General features: G+C 35.1%; 2 protein-coding genes across 2 annotated transcripts; one reads left to right on the top strand and one right to left on the bottom strand.

Moving 5' to 3' along the window:
- Positions 1 to 6,732: 6,732 nt before the first annotated feature.
- LOC127795661 (uncharacterized) lies at positions 6,733 to 7,686 on the bottom strand. Its single transcript, XM_052327468.1, has 3 exons — positions 7,544 to 7,686; positions 7,307 to 7,414; positions 6,733 to 7,211 (listed from the first exon to the last, which is right to left on the bottom strand). Exons 1-3 carry the CDS (start codon positions 7,619 to 7,621, stop codon positions 6,957 to 6,959), a joined length of 441 nt encoding a protein of 146 aa, XP_052183428.1. The 5' UTR covers positions 7,622 to 7,686; the 3' UTR covers positions 6,733 to 6,956.
- Positions 7,687 to 13,536: 5,850 nt separating this feature from the next.
- On the top strand, positions 13,537 to 14,443 carry LOC127795482 (uncharacterized). The gene has a single exon (XM_052327181.1). The coding sequence runs from the start codon at positions 13,624 to 13,626 to the stop codon at positions 14,266 to 14,268; it is 645 nt and encodes a 214-aa protein (XP_052183141.1). The 5' UTR covers positions 13,537 to 13,623; the 3' UTR covers positions 14,269 to 14,443.
- Positions 14,444 to 22,686: the final 8,243 nt, after the last annotated feature.

The raw sequence follows: 22,686 nt of genomic DNA on the forward strand, positions 1-22,686 counted from the left end.
TTTCACTTTTACATTATTAAGTTAGGTCTGTTTTATGTATGTATTTCATTAGCTAAATATTGATTGGGTTTAGTGCTAATTATAGATTGTACTTAATTTCCTTTTTTTTTTTAAATATGTGATCTCTAATACATTTTGTAAACTATAAATAACTCATTTGATTGCACTTGTAAGGTATCGAATATTGAATCAAAATACATTTATATTCTTAGGACTTTTCTTTGAGAATTGTTCTCCTCTTTTCTCTTTGTGAGAATGCAAGTTAGATCAAAATTTAAAAAAAGCCACTACATCAATCGGTATCAGAGCCTTCCTTTATATTAGGCGGAGCTTTCCTGGTTACTACTTCAACACCACCAAGATATTTCAATGACCACCCTTATCACCTTACTTAGCATCTTTACAAATCACCACTATCTGCAAAAAAGAAAAGAAAAAAGAGAAAGAGAAGCCCCAATTTTCTTCTACTACTCTTATCTTGAAACCAAAGTCACTTCCTCTAACCTTTACAAACATTTCAATCCTAGCCTCTATTATCCAAGTCCAATATCTACCAAAATCAAAGCCTAACAACTACCTAATTACCATATCATATCTCAAGCCCAAACAAAATCCTACATATACTTTGGAGTTTTCTTGGCCTTTTCCTTAGAGTAAAAAAAAAGTGTCATTTTTTTCCTTATTGTTTGGAGAGTTTGTTTCTTATTTAAAAAATAAAAAGACAAAAAAAAAAAAGAAAAAAAAAAGAGAAAAATAATGTCAGGTGAAGAAACTAACTAGAGGTTTGCGACAAAGGAATCAGTAGATGCACTTAAAGGAAGATTAAAGAATATGGAAGCAATGCTTACAACCTTGACTCAACAATTCCAACACTTTCTTGGTGGACCAAACAATAACTTCCGATAATAGAGATATGACGAGACTAATCCTCATCAAAATCTCAGGCTACACAAAAATCAACTTTTTCAATATGAAGATTTGAGTAAAGAAGAAGAAGATCCAATTCCACTAGTAAATAACCAAAGGCCTCGACAAAATGACTATCATATGAAAATTAAAATTTCACAATTTGATGGTCTATTCGTGATCGAATAATTTCTCGATTGACTGGTTGAAGTAGAAAAGTTCTTTGATTACTAGGGAACAGAAGAACACCTGAATGTCAAATTGATGGCCTATAGACTCAAAAAAGGCTCATTAGCTTGATGGGACCAGTTACAATCAGCAAGAATTCGATAACACAGAAACAAAGTTTGAACTTGGCGTCGGATAAAACAATTGACGGTCGAGCACCTTTTTCCCCTGGATTATGAGTAGGCACTTTTTAGTCGCTATCAACATTGTCGGCAAGCCTACTAAATAGTGCATGAGTATGTTACTAAATTTCACAAACTTGCAGCATGTGTTGACATCCATGAATCTAAAAATCAGAAGATTTCAAAATTCATTGATGGACTGCATGCCAATATTCAAGATGAGGTGTTTAAGTAGTCGCATAGTACTCTGTCTAGTGCCAGTCAAGTTGCTTTGAAAATTGAAGCACAACTCAACAAAAGGGGAACCCGTAACCTAATGCTATCACAATCTTCTGCACCATCACAAAAACTAGATTTGGGCAAAGGAAAGATTGTGAAAAGGCCACATAATGAAACACCAAGGACAAACCCCTCTCATAGCCAACTGATTGCACATCCACAAAGGGAAACAATGAGCAAGTCCAATTCCAACGACCCTTATACCATCCCAAGGGAAAACAAATGTTACCATTGCTGGTAAATAGGTCATTACTCTAACCAATGTCATCAAAGAAAACCAATCAATTTGGTTACTTGTGATGATGACGTTAAAGAAGAAGTTTATCCGAAAGATGATGAGTTTGCGGAAGAAGCGGAACTTGAAGAGCTCACTTACGAAGATGAAGGTGTATCATTAGTAATTAGGTGACTAATGTATACCCCAAAGAAAGAAGTAGAGTTTCAAGGCCGCAACATCTTCAAGACACGATGTTTAGTCAATGGGTCTGTGATCTTATCATTGATAGCAAAAGTAGCGAGAACATAGTGTCTAAGACCATGGTGGATAAATTATAGTTACCAACTCAGCCACACCCATCTCTATATCATATTAAGTGGATCAAGGATGTGGGCAAAATAAAAGTGATGGAGCAGTGTCGTATTCCTTTCTCAATTGGCAAGTACAGAGACGAGGTATTGTACAATATTGTTGATATGAATGCTTGTCAAATGTTATTAGGTTGTCCATAGCAATTCGATTTAAATACCTTGCACAATGGCAAAAATAATACATACACATTATACAAAGACAATGTGAAATTATTCTTGCCCCGATGAAACAACCAAACAATTTAGCCTGTTCGAAGGTTAGAACCAACCTCTTTTTTTGCCGAAATAAGCTTTTATGTCTCAAAATGTACCAAATCTTGTTCGGCATTTACTAGTGGAATTCAGTGATATTATTCTTGATAAGTTACCTACCAGAATCCCTCCACTTAGGTATATTCAACACCATATCAATCTTATCCCTAGAGCAAGCTTACCTAACTTGTCACACTACCGCATGAGTCTAGTAGTTGTACCTGTACTTCTAACTCTAAAGAAAGATGAAAGTTGAAGGATGTGTGTAGATAGCCGGGCTATCAACAAGATTACGGTACGATGTCGATTTCCTATTCCTCGATTGGATGACATGCTTGATAAATTGGGAAGATCAAAATTATTTTCCAAAATTGATTTACAGAGTGGGTACCATCAAATTCGTATCCGTCCCAGTGATGAATGGAAGACAACGTTCAAAACTTGTGAAATGTTGTATAAATGGCTAGTCATGCCTTTTGGTCTATCCAACGCTCCAAGTACTTTTATGAGGTTAATGAATAAGGTATTCCAACCTTTCATTGGGAAGTCTATTGTTGTATACTTTGATGATATCCTAATCTATAGCCATAGCAAGGAAGAACATCTTCGACATTTGAAGGAAGTTTTTGAAGCGTTACAGGTAAATAAGTTGTATGCCAACCTCAAGAAATGTAGCTTTATTACAGACAACCTAATTTTCTTGGACTTTGTTGTGAGTTCTGAAAGAATCAAAGTTGATCAAGAGAAGGTGAAAGTTATTCGAGAATGACCCACATCAAAGACAATTACCCACATTCAGAGTTTTCATGACCTTGCAACTTTCTACAGGCGGTTTGTGAAGAACTTCAGTACCATGGCTGCACTACTTATTGACTATTTGAAACAGAAACAATTCATTTGGGAGGAGGCAGTAAAATAAAGTTTTGCAGTTTTGAAGGAGAAACTTACAAATGCACATGTCCTGGTACTTCCTGACTTTGGAAAACTTTTTGAAGTCGATTGTGAGGCTTTTGGGGTAGGAGTTGGAGTAATTCTGTCTCAAGAAATGAAGCCGATAGCCTTTTTTAGCAAAAAACTCAGCGGCACAAGGAAGAAGTGGTCAACATATGAGTAGGAATTGTATGTGGTTGTTCGCACTTTGCAATAGTGGGAATCATACCTAATACAAAAGGAATTTATCCTCAGCACAGATCATCAAGCTCTCAAGTAGCTTAACAATTCTTGCAAGGTCAATCGGATGCATGCTCGGTGGATTTCCTATATCCAGAGATTTACTTTCTCACTTCGATGCAAGTCAGGTTAGTTGAACAAAGTCGCGAATGCAATGAGTCGTCGAGTTTTGTTTTTGATAGCAGTTAAAAATGAAATAATTGGTTTTGATTATTTCAATAACTATATGCAGATGATGAAGATTTCAAAGAAAAGTGACAACATGCATTAATAGGGTTGCAGATAAACATCAAATACACGATGGTTTTCTATTCTTTGAAAATCGTTTATGTATTCCTCGACGATCTCTCAGAAAACACATTATTCAAGAGTCACACGCTAGGGGACTAGAAGGGCACATGGGGTGAGACAAGACCATTTCATTGGTTGAAGCTTGATACTTTTGGTCGTATCTCAAGCGTGACGTCGAGAAGTTTGTTAAGCGTTGTTATCCATGCCAAACTGCAAAGGGACAAATTTAGAATACTGGGTTGTACATGCCACTTCCTATTCTTGATGCCCTTTGGGAAGATTTGTCCATGGATTTCATTATAGGATTACCAGGAACACAAAGAAGTTTGGACTCTATCTTTGTTGTGGTATATCGTTTTTCTAAAATGGCTCATTTTATTCTCTATAAGAAAACTTCAGATGCTACCCACATTGCTCAACTATTCTTTTGGGGAGATTGTTTGTTTACATGGATTGCCAAAAATAATAGTTTATGATTTCGATAACAAATTTCTCAGTCATTTTTGGCGTACTTTGTTGGAAAAGACTTTATATGACTTTATAGTTCAGTAGCACCTATCATCCACAAATAAATGGGCAAACTGAGATTACCAATCGCACGTTGAGCAATATTTTGTGATGTTTTATCAAAGAAAACCCAAGATAGTGGGATAATGTCCTACCACAAGTTGAATTTACCTATCAACGTGCCAAATCGTTCCAATGGCAAATCTCCATTTGAAGTTTTTTATATTCATCCTCCATTGCATACTCTAGATTTGATTCCCTTACCAAAACTACTTGGAATGAGTATCATTGCTAATCATTTGATAGATAAGATGACCAATGTCTATAAAAAAGTTAAGAAGTTAGAAGAGTCCGCTGTGAAGTACATGCAAGATCATTGTTGACAAGCACAAAAGATTCAAATCTTTCGGTGAAGGCAATTATGTCATGGTTCATTTGTGTAGAGAATGACTTCCTACCGAGAAATACAATAAGCTTAAGAAGAAGAAGACTAGTCCTTTTTGCATCATCCAAAAGATTAATGATAATGCTTATGTTATTGATCTATCAAAAAGTTGTACAATTTCTAAGACTTTCAACGTTCAAGACTTGTACAAGTATCATGGTCCAAAATCAATACCTAAACCAACTCGAGGACGAGTTGTTTTCAAGAGGGGGAGAATTGATGCAACCCAAATATTTTAAAAACACAAAAAAAGACCCAATTAAATCCAAATTAATTAGTATCAATCAAAGAAGACTAAATGAAGCCCAACTTGTGGAAGCTTTTTTTTTTTTTTTTTGCATTATTAAGTTAGGTTTGTCTTATATGTGTGTTCCATTATCTAAGTATTGTGTTAGGGTTTATTTGATTCAAATTAATTGACAATTAGTGGGATATCATCTGCTTACTTCAGATGGGTGACACGTGGCTTTCTATTTGCTGTTTATTGGCTGGTTTATTTCAGGTCGTCAATTCCCTTTATAAACCCCAGATCTAACGCCTCCTGTTCATTTCCTTTTTATGTATATATATATATATATATATATGTTGGCAGTGCGATTGATCTGAAAGCATTTTGACACACACCGTGTGAATCAATAGGCAAGAACATAACTCTAATTCGTATCATCTTTTCTAGGAAAATCACTGGGGTGTGAGAGAGAGTTCAAGGAGAGGTTTGAGTGCTGGGAAATTGCTCGGGTTCTTGGAGCAACATGTACTCTGTATTCTTCTTCACGATACTGAAAGTTAGTTCTAATTCTTTTTGTATTCTTGTAATTCTTTATTTTTCATTTTAATAGATTGACTAGGGACGAAACTCCTACCTTGAGTAGGATCAACTTACGGTTCCAAACACATAAATACATGTCGCGATTGTACGGACGCGCATTGTGTTCTTGTACGCTATTCTATTTTTTCTTTTTTGGTTCTTGGTTCTGCTGTGGGTTTGTTCTGTTCATCAATTGCAGATCTTACATATTAATTGGGTTTAGTACTAATTATATGGCTGTACTTAATTTAAGTATTGAGTGAATTTAGTATTAATTATGTGGTTGTACTTAATTTTTTTAATTTTTTTAAATATGTGGTCTCTAATACATTTTGTAAACTATACATAACTCAATTGGTTGCACTTATAAGCTATTCAATTTTGAATCAAAATATATTTGTATTCTTAATACTTTTCTTTGAAAGTTATTCTTTTTTTCTTTTTATAAGAATGCAAATTAAAACGAAATTCAGCAAGTCAGTGCGTTATTAGGTGAATTCTTGTGTTGTGAATGGCAAACAAACAGAAACAGTTGCAATGAATCTCCTGCCATTGTGGGAATTAGGCCTCCAAATTGGGTTGGCTTGTTTGGGCCCCAATCTGGACTTCATTTGGGTTGCACCCACCCGGCAATTACGCAGGCAGCTGATAGGGATTGAATTGTAAAAAAGCAAATCTGCTTGTTTTTCACTATTAAATATCATTTTGACTAATAGTTTTGTCCTGTCCTTCAAGAAATGAGCTAACATGTAATGTAAGTGAATTATTCTGCATATTTGATAAATTTTTACTTACTGCTTATTTTCTTGAAATTAAGTTCATACACAGTATTATATTGTATTGTGTGCTTATTTTAAATGATATGATTTGCAAAACCCACTTTTGTAATGCCTTTAACCAGCCTACTTAAAATTTAAGAAATATCTGAATGGGCAACAAGAAGTGTAAAATGTAGTATGCAAGACCAATCAAATTAATTAATCAGTTGGATATATATATATAGTCCATGGCAAGAGTGTGTGAAATTAATTAATCAGTTTGTAGGCCCATGGTGATTCAATCTTTAGCCATCTATGTACTCATGTCTCTATCATTTTGATCACAGTTGGACACCACTCTAAGATCAACATTTGTCTCCTCATTATGCTAATATTTTTATGCTTAATTATGATTAAAAAATATTTTCCAAGGCCTGCTTTTTTCATGTGGATCGATGTTAGATGGGTGATATTTCTTGCATATATTTATATAGTAATGAAAAGATTGGTTGGGCTAAGTTTGCATCAAGTGCTTAGTTTAATTTTGAGTTCCATACATGCATGCATTTTGCACCAATTTAATATAGCATTACTGGACGTTGTTAACTGGAGGAACTAATAATGGCCTGATGAACAGATCCTATGATATGTTTGACATCAAGATGATCAAACCCCTGGTCTCGAGGTTCAACAATGGCTTCCAGGCTGAGAAAAGGGTGGGTCGAAACCCTAGCTTGCAGAACTTCCAAACCCATTCTCTCAAAGCTCTCTAGAATGGCCACCAGCACTTCTTGCCCTTTCTTGCACATCACTTTCACCAGAAATTCTGCCCCCATCTTCTCTACTTTCACCTCCTCCTGTACTCATCATAATGTTATTGTATACGACATATCATAAAACCATGCGCAATATATATATATATATATAGAGAGAGAGAGAGAGAGAGAGAGACCTGGGTAAGGTTCAGCAAGGAGAGGGGTTCTCTTTTGATTGTCTGGAGATGGAGTTTGAGCTTGTAAATGAGAAGAAAAGCATCCATGATGATGGACCTTTTCTTCGCCTTTCATGGCAAATCATGAAGATAAATTAGGAAGTTAATAGTTAGTATGTAAGGAAAACAAGTCAGGAAACAAAAGGTAAGGGAATGCACATGCAGAAAACGATTGAAAACAAGAGCAACAAGTATTACAGATTTGGAGTTGGTAAGGGTTCTCAAGATGTGAAGCTTTCTGCGCAATCTCATTCTCTTTGGCAGCTTGGATGCCATCTCTCTCTCTCTCTCTCTCTCAAAACGCTTATCAACTGTGAGTTGGATTCGATATTCAGGCTTGATTTTTATAGCGAGGGAAAGGAAAAATTAGTGATGTGCCTTGGGATCATGGAATGTAAGGAAGCTAGCTAGCATAGCATGCCCTTGTCTTATTTGGGATCATGGAATTAATGTGATTAATTGTGTTTTTAAGAAAGTTTCTTTTATTTTAATATGGCATTACAAGCCTCTATTATATGTTCTTTTTTTTTTTTAAAGGGTATGGTAATTTAGTATCCTTGATTAGAAATGTCCAATAAATCATATGGAGTCTAGAGTTTATGGGCAAATAGCAATTTTTCGCCATTAATTAATTGGGCCTCCATTAGTTGGTAATATAGTATCCTCATTTGGTTAGCAGTAAAGCCAGCCCTGATGTGGATGGTGTGTCCTTGGCTTAATTAGTTTAGAGGTTGTCTGGTTTTGTTAATTCGTTTGATGTCCTCTTATTCAAATTAGCAAAAGTGGTTGTTTTCCCCCGACGCAGTTGTCGTCACTTAAAACTGCATTTCAGTGCACGCCTCCAGCAGTGAAGGCGACATTAATGTGCTATTTCGAATGAAATAGCGTGCACATGAATCCAAGAGAGTGGTCAATCAGTTGAATTAGATTAAAAGTACATGTTAAAACTAAAAGATTAATCCTATATATATATATATATAGTCGCCAATATATAGGATTATGTTTATATATTTGCATATATACAGAAGAGTTGATCACGATTGGGGTTGGGCCATGTACAGAGTTTGCAATAGATGACGGAGCATTGATTCAGAAGGGCTAAAAGAAAGAAGCAAGTAGGACCAATACGTAGCTAAAAGTGTAGGCGAGGCAAAAGCTACGAAAGGAATATGGCGCTGCGCAGGCACCGCTGGCAGTCTCTGATCTCCCCCGCCGCCCCCCCCCCCCCCCCCCCCCCCCCCCCTCTCCTCTCTCTCTCTCTCTCTCCCGGTCCCTTTCCCGTGATGCACTGATAGTGGGGTTAGGTCCTCTGCAGGCCAGGCCAGGCCAGCCTACATTGTTGGGAATATACAACCACTTAGCAGATTTTGGAATCTTCTTTCCCAATTGCATAATCACTCTCTTCACCACTCATCCCCCCCTCCCTCTCTCTCTCTCTCTCTCTCTCACACACACACACACACACACACACACACACATTCGGGTCCATATATATATACATATATATAGGTCGATAGATTTTTATTTGGGATAATAATTAATCACTACACAAAACCATAGATTTGCCCATAAAATTATTTGAGGTAGATAAAGAATTCTCCAATGCGGTTACCAATCAAGACTTACTCCAAAATCGACTCGACCAAATCAAAATAGTAGTGTCGAAACAATAGCAAACAATATTTTAATATTTCATCTATTTTAAAATTCTACTTGATTTAACATTTTATTTCAAGTTTGATTAGGATTTATTTTAATTAAGATTTTAATTAAATTTTATTTATATCTATTAAATAGATTTGAATTAATCAAACACTATAAATATACTTAAAACTTAGAGTTTGTAATCAGTTTTTCTCAATACAAATTTCGACAACTTATTTGATTTTTTTTAGCAAAATAATTTTATTTTTGTGTATTTTTAAAAGCCAAGATTCAATCATTAAAATTTATTTTTTCAAAAGTTTATTTTAGTATATTTTATTTTACACGCACTTAGACGTTACGTCATCCGGAATGCTCTCACATCTTTAATTGCACCTTTAAAATTATTCTGATGCAAAAGGGCAACCACCCAGCAATAGTGTACATAATTGATGTCATTGAAAAGACCCATAGTCACTTTGCAAATCCATAGTCTAAACTTATATTTATTGCCTATATTATGCATATATGTTGCGGCTTCTTAGTTGTTCTTCCGCTCCTAGCCGCAGCCCCAAAAGAGCAAAAAGCAACCTTGGATTTTAGCCCTTACACGCCTCCTTAAATCACTCTATAATCCTTGTTCTTTTCTGTTAGTGCTGCATTCTGTTTTATTGGTTTCCTCCTCTCTCTCTCTCTCTCTCTCGATATATTTATATAAAAGCATTAGCTATACATATGTCAAGATGTTGGAAGCTCCTTTATTTGCTTCTGTTCGTCCATGGAATCTGGATTCACATGATAAAACTATAAGGCGCCTATGCGTATATAGAAGCTAGAAAATGGGGATCATATTCATATATAATGTGAAGTAAGATATATCCCATAATATATAATTATAGTTTATTTCAATGGATGGAGTGCCATTAACTTAAATTATGATCATATCCTTAATTTGCTTCAGAGAATGACAATGATCAATGATTTGGTGCAGTAGTAGTAGTAGTCCCGATGATATACAGACAGACAGCACGAATATTCAGTAAACTAGTTACCCAAGCAAATAAGACAGTATTCTGTTTATTTATAATAATAATAATGCACAACAAAGCTGATCTTAATTAATCAATCCATACAATGACATCTTATAATTAATTAGTCATTGATGATGTACCAGTACCATTTTTCTTATCTTTAAGTTAAGAATTTACTCTCAAAATGTGTGCGCATGACGGTTATCAATTAGGAGTTCATTAGCGAAATGTGTGAATTATAACGAATTTAAAATTTTAAATTTAAAATCCAACATATTATCGTTGACATGTCATGTAATATCCCGAAATTTGAAAATAATTAATAATTATTGTATTTATGGTGATTATTGAATATTTGTGGGTTAAAAGGAAATATTAATTTATTTGGATATTTGGAGATTTAAGAAAAATGTTTATTTATGTAACTTTAAGGAAATAGGAAATTTAGGTATTTAATTAAATTATTTGAGAGTATTTATGGAAATAGGAAAATAAATTAATTTAGTAGATTTTTTTGGAAACTTGGGGTGTATATATTAATTTCCAGAAGTTATGGGGTTTTAACTGTAATTTTCGGAAATGCAGTGAGGTTCCTTTAACATTAATTGGGTGCGTATACATATTGACAAAGGCGCAGCCAGCGCAGCTGGCTTACATGCGCGAGAAGCTAGGCACGGACGTGGGATCGATTCTTGGCTGCGCGCGCTGGAGGAATTCTTTTGGATTTTTATCAGCCTCATGCGCCCAAAACGGCGTCGTTTTGAGGCTGAGGCTGTGCTGCGCTGAGCTGCCACGCGGCAGCGTCTGGAGCTCCATTTCCTTGCTTTTAATTGCTGATTTTCAGCGAATTCGAGGGTTCATTTCGAGCAATTCCAGAGAGCAAAAATAGGAGAAGAAACAGCGCGCAGCAAGGGAAAAAAATGGAGGAATTTGAGGGAAAACCAAGATTAAACTTGGTTTAAATGGATTTTAATTAATAAGGTAAGTAAAGAATTGTGTGTTAATTAATTTGTACGGTTGGAATTTAATTTTGGGTCTAATTTTATTAATTTTGGGAGTTTAATCTAATTTACAGCGTGTATTAATTTGATGGTATTTAAGCGTGGAAATACTGTAATCAGCTTAAACGAGGCAAGTTCTCCTCTACCCTTGCGATCTATTTCCATTTGGTGCATCCCTTGTCTTCCCTTAATTCGGTTTGATTTTGCGTATTAATTATATGAATTAAGGATGTTTTTGGCATGATTTAATTTAAAATAAATATGAGATTTATTGAGATTTTGTTTACGGTATGCCTATGTGGGATTTAGATGACTAAATTAATTATATTACACGGTTAGATTTAATTAATGTGAGTCACGGGTTTTATTAATTGCTATTAAACGTTTTACTTTGCAGCGAGAGTGTAAGAAGGGCAGGAAATGGTCGTGAAAAGGCAAGTTCCCAACCCTCTCATCGTGATCTTTAATTCCCGTGAAAGACCCTATGATTTCCTATATTTTATCCTCTCCCTTACTCCAATTTGACACCTAACATTAATTATTGAATTATTATTCATTTATTGAGTATGCTTGGACACAGACATTCTAGCTTGGTTAGGTTGCACCCAACACGGCATATGCATGGCTTGTGGTTTACTATGTGGGCGGAGCATGGCCTGATGCCTGGATGTATGGGCGCCTTGTATCACGTTGATGCTCACTACGCCAATGCATTTTATGTCCATTGTATGGCTACTGATAGTATTTAGTTCTCGGACGGGAGTACCGTTCCGAGAGAGCCTATGGCTCGGCTGTCGGGAGTACCGACAGGGATACGGGTGGCGGGAGTACCGACCCGGGATAGTGCGCACAGGATGCTGGAGATATTTGTTACCATCCAGGGCAGCGACAGGTTGGTATGGGACTTGTGTGTCAAGTGTCTTATGTGGGTCCCAAGGACCGGTATGTACTTTTATTTTGTTATGCTTTTGAGTTATTGTGTTGTAGCGTCTCATGGCTTGTGTGTACCTTAGAGTTTATTCTAGGGAGAGATTTCTAGTTTTGTGTAGCCTGCAGCCTTTCTTTCCTTACGCTTGCTGAGTCTCTCGACTCACCTTGCTTTCCATCATTCCGGTAGTCGCAGCGTGCCATAGCAAGTGAGTCAGCTTTAGCGGCAGAGTCGGTATGGTGTACAGACAGTCCCGTCAATCCCTGTTAACTCTGATGTCTTAGCACGATTTACTTTATTATTCGTACTGTGTCAGGTCTCTTCTCGAGTCTCGTGTATGTTGGCACAGGAGTTTGTGTTTATTTATCTTTTAATCGCTGTGTTAGCGGGATACCCGTAGTGCATGCAGATGTTTAGCTTCGCTTCCGTTGTTTTCATTCTAGTGTATGCATGTCAGAATAGTTTTTGTCTTATATTTTATTATTTTTTTTTCTTCCGTAGGCGCTTCCGTTCAGATAGACCGGGTGCTTACGATATCTGGACGGGATACTTACATCTCATGCCACCATTGTGTCACCTTTCCAATTCAATATGCGAATGAGAAGATGGAAAGCCACGTTTGGATTGAATCAACCTCAAATTAGAAATTCATTTGTAATGTATTTTATATAGAATTTATTTATAAATAAATTATTTTATTTAGAATGATCTAATTTAAAATATAAATTTTAATTAAATAAAATTAAATTTTCATTTATTCTTACTTTTTAAAATACAATTATATAATAATCTTTTTAAAGTAAAGGAAAAAAACACATATACAGATTTTTATATTCTGCAATATATACATATATATTAAATTTAAAAATTAATTTTAAAATTGAGAATTAATTAAATATATATATTATATTAATAATTCAATAAAAATAAATATAAATAAAGTAAAGTATTAGAATAAAATTATCAAAAAAAACTCAAGTTGCAATTTTTGAGAAAATGAGTAAATTAAACACAAAATAATTTTTATTTATCAATTTATTTAGGAGCTGATCTGGGATTTATTACCTTGTAAGGCTTTAAATTTTTTTTTCTATCATGAGTTTTATCAATAAAAAAAATAAAAATATAAAAATGAGAGTTTAATGAGCTTCATATATATATTTAACATAATTCATTAATTTAAAAAGAGAAAATAAAAAATATAAAAAACGTACCATACAAATACTTTATAGCTTTGAATTTGGGTTTGGGCTTAGGCTGGTTGGGTTAGACTTGGGCAAAAAAAAAATATTATTTTTTGGCCCAAAAATTACTTCATTTTCTTAAAAAAAAAATAGATGGGCTCCAAAATTTATTTACTCGTGAGTTGGGTCCGCCCCTAAATTTATACTATCTTATTCGTAAACTAGTGATAGCTTAGATAATAAGCACTTGGTGACTTAAAAGCATGAAATTCAATTTTTACCAACCCTATACGTTTTTTTTTCTCTAGAAGTCACCTATATAATATCTATCCTTACTAATTAAATTTAAGAGATGAGAATAGACTAATAATGTTATCTCTATCAAATAGAAGAATCTAACAGCAATTCATTTCTACACACCCTGTAGTTGTAGACTCCGAGGGGCCCCGAAGCTTCTCTAATCATCCACATCGCCCGATTTTTCTCCATTATGGACCCGGAAGAGGTCATGAACCTGTTCGACTCATGCTGGTTCAATCTCGACATCTTCAAGTTACAATCACAGAGATCAAATTCTGAAACGAACCCAGATGATCACATGATCCAAATCCAAGGAAATCCAGAACCAAGAATTTCAAGGATCCCAACAATCCATGCAAGGTCCAAGAGCGAGCAGCTGGCCAGCTCCATCCCAACCCTCAACTCTGACTTTTTATCGAGAAAAGAGGTGGTTATAACACACCCGACATCTTCTGTGAAGCAGACCACGAAGAGCACAAGCTTGAGGCGAAGAACAAAGCTGACAAAGAGCTTGTCGGACCTTGAGTTTGAAGAACTAAAAGGGTTCATGGATCTGGGCTTTGTGTTCTCTGAAGAAGATACCGACTCCAGCTTGGTTGAGATCATTCCTGGGTTGCAGAGACTGGTCAAGAAAGAGGTTGGCAGTGTGGAGAAATCTTCGATTCCAAGGCCTTACCTTTCCGAAGCATGGGTGGATTTGGATAGGAGAAACAGAAAGAAGCCATTGATGAAGTGGAAAGTTCCTGATTTGGGCAATGATACCGACATGAAAGACAGCCTCAAATGCTGGGCTCACACTGTTGCATCCGCCGGGGTAGATGACGGACGGGCATAAACATTACACACTTGTAGTCGAATAGTAAGTAATAGCTGCGGTGAATCTTATTCTTAAATCTCAAATTAATTTTAGCATTGAAGTCTCAATTGCACTTTCATTAAATTTCAAATGGCATAATCTTAGTATTTGGATAAACCTTTGGATGTTGTGAAATAAATGAAATTAGATAGGACTTTCATCAGCGTTTGATGCTTGAAAATATCTGAGGAGGCCAATTTCAATGAAAGAGGAATGATTGTGAAAGTCCACCAACTGGGCATCAGCTTCCCATCAAAATATATCGCAAGTTTTCGTTTGATGTATGATGCATGGTCGATTAGTCTACCACATATTTTTTGCCCTTTCTTGTTAGTCCACCATGCACATTGACATTGCCCAAGTGTTATTTAAAGACACTCTAATCTCAATCACAATTATTTATTATATTATTGGGGTGTGATCCGTGACATCCCCATACAAATATTTATTACATTATTAATTGTTGAAACATGTGTGAATTTTTTCATAAAAAAAATAGTGTTTATCTCTTAGAGATTGTGGTCACCTGTGCATACCATTGTTCCAGGAGTGGATCTAGCAATCCAAGGTGGGGTGGGCTAAAAATAATTGGGCTGAACTAGATTTGAAATTGGGTGGGCTATTACTAAAAAATTAAAATTTTTACCTTCAAAATTTCAACTCACACATAAATCCACCATTTATTGTTCCTAAAATAAAGAGGAGACTCAATTCACAATTTTCTTTAAATTATACTACCTGATTTTTTTTCTCAAAAATCTCTCCATGATCTCATTCTCTCTCCATATTTTTTCCTTGTTTCTTCTTTTTTTCTATTACTATTTTTGTTGCTATTTAAATGAGGAAATTTGCTATTTAAATGAGGAAATGGCAGTAGTTTCATATAGAAAAAAAAAAAAAAACACCATTCAAAGGAAAAAATTATTCTTTACAATTGAAAAATTCTTCTTGTTTCTGGTTTTTCAAGCAATCAAATGGTGTTTGTATTCTAGCATTAGTGTAAAGGAGGTTCGAGACATAATTTTGGGTTGTTTTATCTTAAGGACAACAGGGCTGTTGTACTGCTTGCATAATCTTGGGCAGAGTCGTGAAACATCTTAAAGAAAGCAACCTTATTCGCGACTCAGCCCAAGATTTTTTTTTGGTAACTTCATTCTTTTTATTTTTTGTTGCAACAAGTTTTAAGACAAGTCCTTTTGCCATGAATACTGAATCTGATCATGCCACTACTGATTTGAACAATCCTTTTTGCTTTGAAGGGCTTCATTTTAAAAGATGAAGACAGAAAATGTTGTTTTTCCTACCCATGAAAAAGGTAGCATCTATCCTTAATTCTGAAAAAACAAAATTGCCTGAGGAACCTATTAATACACAAACTAAAGAATATGAGTCTTGGGTCAATAAAGACTTTCTCTGCAAAAATTTTGTTCTTAATGGTCTATCTGATGATTTGTATGACTACTATTGTTCTAAAAACATTGCAAAGGAAATTTGGGATGCACTTCAGAAGAAATACGACATTGAAGAGGCTAGAACGAAGAAGTATGCACTTAGCCACTATTTGAAGTACCAAATGACTAATGACAAATCTGTGGAGGTTCAGTCACACGAGCTACAGAAAATAGCATATGACATTATTTCTGAAGGTATGGCGCCCTCTAGATGAACAATTTCAAGTTGCTGTTTGGATTGACAAATTACCCCCTAGTTGGAAAGATTTTAAGAATGTTCTTAGGCACAAAACTAAAGAGTTTTCTCTAGAAAGTTTGATCACTCATCTTCGTATTGAGGAGGAAGCCCGCAAATAGGATCAGAAAGATGAAGTACTTGTGTTAAACAACATTAATAATAACAAGAAATCCACATCTGCTATTCTGAAATCCAAAGGGAAAAACAATAGAAGAATCAGAATCGCAATCACAACAACAACAACCAAAATTGCAAAAATCAAAACAAGAATGGTCCACGAAATCACAATGGACAACAACCCCCTTCAAGGAATGATTATGGACAGTTAATATGTTATAACTGTAATAGGCCTGGCCATAATTGGCTTGGAATTTTCGAAATAGGCGCCGTCCTGTTCCACATGCGAACCTAGCCTTATCAAAGAGCAACTTATTGCTATGATTTCTAAAATCAACATTGTTGGAGGATCCGAAGGGTGGTGGGTACACACTGGTGCTTCTCACCATGTCCGCTATGTTTAAGTCCTATTTTGAAACCGAGGACAATAAAGTGTTGTTGGGTGATTCCCACTCCACTATTGTTGTTGGAATTGGTGAGGTGGAATTGAAGTTTACTTCTAGAAAGACTGTTATACTTAAAGATGTTTTGCATACTTTAGAGATGAGAACGAATTTAGTTTCGGGCTATCTTCTCAATAAGATTGGGTTTACTCAAACTATTGGGGCTGATTTATATATCATGACTAAAAATAATGTTTTTGTTGGGAAAGGTTATGCTACTGATGGAATGTTTAAGTTAAATGTTGATGCTAATAAAATTGCACCTCTTGCTTACATATTGTGTTCTTTTAATACTTGGCATGCTAGACTTTGTCATGTTAACAAACGCATCATTAAGAACATGAGTAGCTTAGGACTTATTCCTAAATTGTATTTGAATGACTTTGAAAAATGTGAATTTTGTAGTCAAAAGTAAAATTACCGAAACCCCTCACAAATAAATAGTTAAAGAAATTGAGCCACTTCACTTGATTCATTCTGATATATGTGAATTTGATGGTGTTTTGACTAGAAATGGAAAATATTATTTTATTACTTTTATTGATGATTGTTCTAATTATATTTTTGTCCATTGTATGAAAAATAAAAGTAAAGTGTTTGACATGTTCAAATTATTTTTGACTGAAATTGAAAATCAATTTAACAGAAAGATAAAGAGATTATGTAGTGATAGATTCATTGAATATGACTCTGATATGTTTATTGATTTTTATAAAACTCACGGGATTATTTATGAGAAAACTACACCTTAGTCACCTAAAATGAATGCTAAAGCTGAAAGGAAAAATAGAACTTTTGCTGAATCTGTAGTTGCTATTTTACTTAATTCTGGGGTTACTTCTTATTGATGGAGAGAAATTTTGTTGACTGTTTGTTATGTGTTGAATAGAGTTCCCAAATCAAAAAGTAAAAATTCTCCTTATGAAGTTTTCAAAAATAAGAAAAACAATTTGTCTTATTTTAAAACCTGGGGTTGTTTAGCTTACGTTCGAATTCCTGATCGTAAAAGGAATAAGCTTGCTAGTAGAGCATATGAATGTGTTTTTGTTGGTTATGCTGAGAATAGTAAAGCTTATCGATTTTTTAACTTGAATGCTCATGTTGTTATTGGGTCAATTGATGCTTATTTTTATAAGTATAGATTTCCTTTTATATTGAAGAATAGTGGGGCTTCGACATATAATAATGTGCCTATGGGTAGTGTTAATGGATCTAATAAGGAGTTAGAATCTGAACCTAGGAGAAGTAAACGTGCTCGAATTGCTAAAGATTATGGTTTTGATTTCTATGCTTTTACCTTAGAAGATGATCCTCAAACCCTCAAGAAAGTCTTAACCTCATTAGATGCCGACTTTTGGCAAGAAGTAATTAATGATGAAATAGAGTCTAATGGAGCTTGGCATTTAGTAGATTTACCTCCAAGTTGCAAAACAATAGGTTGCAAATGGATACTAAAAAGGAAATTGAAACCTAATGGTACTATTGATAAATATAAAGCACGTCTTGTTGCCAAAGAGTTTAGACAGAAAGAAAATGTAGATTTATTTGACAACCTTTCACCTGTTACTAGAATTATATCTATTTGTGTGCTATTTTCTCTTGCTTTTATTCATGTTCTTGTTGTGCGCCTATTGAATGTTAAAACTATTTTTTTAAATGGTGATTTAGAAAAAGAAATTTATATGGACCAACCTGAAGGTTTTGTTATTCTTGGTCAAGAAAACAAAGTTTGCAAATTAAATAAATCTCTTTATGAATTAAAATAGGCACCCAAACAATGGCATGAAAAGTTTGATAATTTTGTCATCTCACATAGTTTCAAAGTGAATGAAAGTGACAAATGCATTTATTATAAAGTAGGAAATGACCTTTGCACTATCATATGTCTTTATGTGGATGCTTGCTTATTTTTGGTTCTAATATTCATGTCGTGAATAATGTGAAATCTATGTTATGTGCTAACTTTGACATAAAAGATCTCAGAGAAGCGAATGTGATCCTTGGAATCAAGATCACTAGGTTTGAAAAGGGAATTTCTTTGGATCAATCTCATTACATTGAGAAGATCTTAAAGAAATATAAATATTTTGATTGTAAATTTCCATGTACACCATATGATCCTAGTGTAAAGTTGTTTAAGAACACTGGTGATGGTGTTAGACAATTTGAGTATGCGAGCATTATTGGTAGTTTATGATATGTTATTGATTGCACTAGGCCTGACATAGCTTATGTCATGGGATCATTATTAGTGTATGTATGCCCTAGATCCAAATGTTGTTTGGGTTCTAAGAGTATAATGTACATTTTTATTATATTTAGTGCAATATCAATAAGGTAGCTTTATTATTTTCATATTTTTTAATTATTAAAACCAAGTTCACCTGAATGATAAATAGTCCTTGGATAGAACTATGTAAGAGAGTTCATAATTGTATATAATGGTTCTAATCCTAAATTTTTCCTGGTGGTACATGTAAAATAAGGGCATTTCTTGTACTGTTGAGACTAACACATGTCATGCTCCCTAAATTATGTTAGTGAGCAAGTGTTCTCACATCCGAAGCATAGAGATGTTTGGACAAATGCGTGGATGCTTGTTAGAAACAAGATATGGCTTGTTATAAACAAGACATTTGAGTGACCCGCCATAAGAACTCACATGGATAATAGTCAGTGAGATATCTCTTATGACGATTGTGTAAATTGTTCATTTGACTTGAGATCTTCACAGCATCTTGTATGTGGAGTGTTGTGTTTTAGCACTATTAGCAAGTTGCCCATCATAAGTTGCTAATGCAGTAGTGTACAGGTACCTCATATAGCATATGAAGATAGTGAGTGGATCAAGATAAGATTCACCACTCTTAATAGTAAGGGAGTATCTTAGGCCACTCAAAAGGTTGGTAACTTGGAATCCCTTACAAGGTTGAAATGGAATTAAAAATAGAGATTTTCAAATTCCAATTCATTTAAGTTAACCAATCCTCTGAGATCGAGAAAAACTATAAACAACCAATAGGGGTTGACTTATCCATACCCTAGTTGAAAGGGATATGATGATAAAAGGATTGTATTATATTGATAAATCATTCATTGATAGGTGTCATCCCAATTGTATGACTTCCTAATTATTTGGGGGTCATGAAGGCTTGCTAGAGTCGTCTCATGATCATCAATTATGAATTTAATTATGATTATGTTTATAATTAAGTTCATAATTGTGGCCAACATAGTTAGGAATCTAATGGGTCACGTGTAATAGAGACGATTTCATAGATTTAAAATGGGACACTAAGTGTGACTTAATGGAGATGATTATATGTTATTCTAGAGAGCTATTAAAGTGTTTAATAAGCCTTAAAATATAATTTTGATAAAGTTAAACATTGGATGTTTTAATGGGCCTAAGTGTTATTAGGCCTGGAGAGATAGTGGTAGCCCAAAATAGTTTTGGACTTGAATTTTTGAATTAATATAATTAAGTTTAATAAGATTAAGCTTGATTATCTTAATAGGCTAAAATGATCTTTTGGTTTGATTAAAAAAATCGTTTTGGGGCTTATTGGGCCTAACTCTTTTAGTTGGGCCTAAAGCCCGATTAAGCTCAACCCAAACTCTATATTTATTTATTTAATTGTTAAAATATAATAAATATCATAATCTAAAAGGGTTTGGCCAGCCATCATAGTGGATTAAAGAGGAGGTTTCAAATTTTTATAACTCCTCCATTAATCTCTTACAATATCTCTCCATTAACACTCTTTCTCTCTCTTATGCAAGCTTATTCATTTTTGCTTTATTTTTTTAGATTACGCGCTAGCTTTATTTTAGTCATTTTTTGGATTAAAGATGAGGCTTTATTTTTCCTTTGGTGTGCCGTGTATAAGCATATACACACTCTAAAAATTTTAGTCTTGCTTGCTTGCTAAAAAGGCTATAACATACTCATAAAGAAAAAAGAGAAGTTTTGTTTGATTGAAACAAAATTTTGGAGTTTTCAAGTCTTTAACCGAATTCAAATATCAAAGGGAAAAGGTAAATCCTAGTAGATTTAATTTTCTCAATTCTTATCCCTTTTCCTCTATAGTGATTAGGGGTTTTCTTTGGAATCATTTTGCATGGATCAACATTTGAGGCCGAACATGTGAACGACTTGCAATTGGGTGATGACGGGAATGATAGTTGTAATCGAATCTGTGTTACAAGGGTAATGGTTTTTAACCTTGTGTAATATTTAGATTCCATAATCTTTCAACATGAACATGTTTTTAACACAGGCTTTGATACCACTGCTGCATTTCTTAATTAAGAATTGTTTTCAACCCGCTTAAAACCCAACAATTATTATGCAAGTTTACCAAAAGGCCTAGCATTGAGCATTAGCATGCTATTGATAGGGTAGTGAGGTACCTTAAAAGGAACATGAACCTTGGATTACATTATCAAAGGTTTCCTGTTGTCTTAGAAGGATATAACGATGCTGATTGGAACACTCTTTCAAATGACTCCAAGGCAATTAGCAAATACATATTTTATATAGCTCGTGGAGTTGTATCATGGAAGTCTAAGAAACATACTGTTTTGGCTTAATCTATAATGGAGTCTAAAATGATAGCACTAACCATAACTAGTGAAAAATGATGATTGTAACATCTCGCATTGAGCGATAGGAAGGATCAGAACAACTTACCCTGATGGGCCTACGTGAACTTCCCAGGGGTCACCCATCCTTAAGTTTCCCCAGCTCAAGCACTGTTAATCCAAGAGTTCTTTATCTACATTCACCTCAAAAGGTATCCAATTAGTGTTGTTTTCTTCCTTATTTATCCTTGATATATACTACCCTTCTCTAGGCTCATTGGGGTATTACATTCTCCCCCTTGAGCACATGACATCTTCGTCATACGACCTTATAACTAGTCCCAAATCTTCTCCCCTCGAGGGCTGCCATCCTAGAAGCTTGCCAAGAGCCGCTCCTTGTACAGACCCTTGTGCCCCGGCACCATTCCCAACCTTTATTGGATTGCCTTCTCCAAGGGTCAGTTCTGATACCACTTGTAACATTCTGCATTGAGTGATAGGAAGGACCAGAACAACTTATCCTGATGGGCCTATTCGAACTTCTTAAGGGTCACTCATTCTTAAGCTTCCTCAGCTCAAGCACGCTTAACCAGTGAGTTTTTTGCCTACATTCAGCCCAAAAGGTATCCAGCTGGTGTTGTTTATTTCCTTACTTATCCTCGATATATACTACTATTCTCTGGGCTCATTGGGGTATTACATTCGCCCTCCCTTGAGCACATGACGTCCTCGTCATGCGACCTTACAACTGGTCCTAGATTTTCTCCCCTTGGGGGCTGCCATCCTAGAAGCCTGCCAGGAGCCGCTCCTTATATAGGCCTTCGTGCCCCGACGCCACTCCCTACCTTTATTGGACTATTTTCTCCAAGGGTTGGCTCTGATACCACCTGTAATATCCCATATCGAGCGATATGAAGAACTGGAACAACTTACCCTAATGGCCTACGCAAACTTCCCAGGGGTCATCTATCTTTAAGCTTCCCTAGTTCAAGAACGCTTAACCCGGGAGTTTTTTGCCTACATTCAGCCCAAAATGTATCCAGCTGGTGTTGTTTCATTCCTTACTTATCCTCGATATATACTACCATTCTCTGGGCTCCTTGGGGTATTACAATGATGGTTAAGAAGTTTCTTGTTTGATATTCCTTTATGGGAGAGGTCGATTCTAGCTGTCTTGATCCATTGCGATAGTACCGCGACTATTGCAAAAGTTCAAAACCATTATTATAACGGGAAAAAAAAGCAACAAATATGTCGCAAACACAGTACTATTAGAGAATTTTTCTCTATTTGAGTTGCAAGAGTGGATCGTGTACGAACTAATGAAAATTTGGCTAACCCTATGATGAAATGATTAGCTCAAGAAAAGGTTTTCAAAATCTCGAAAGGAATGAGACTTAAGCCCATAGATTGATGAGTCACTTATGATGGAAACCCAACCTCTAGACTGGAGATCCCAAGAAATAGGTTCAATAGGTAATAACAAGTCATAACGTGATATGAGATGAATCATGTTGTTATAAATAAAAGTTTTATTCCAAATATTTTACTTTAACGCATGAAA

The sequence above is a fragment of the Diospyros lotus genome, chromosome 2 (genome assembly GCF_014633365.1).
Source record: "Diospyros lotus cultivar Yz01 chromosome 2, ASM1463336v1, whole genome shotgun sequence".
Taxonomy (NCBI): Eukaryota; Viridiplantae; Streptophyta; class Magnoliopsida; order Ericales; family Ebenaceae; genus Diospyros; species Diospyros lotus.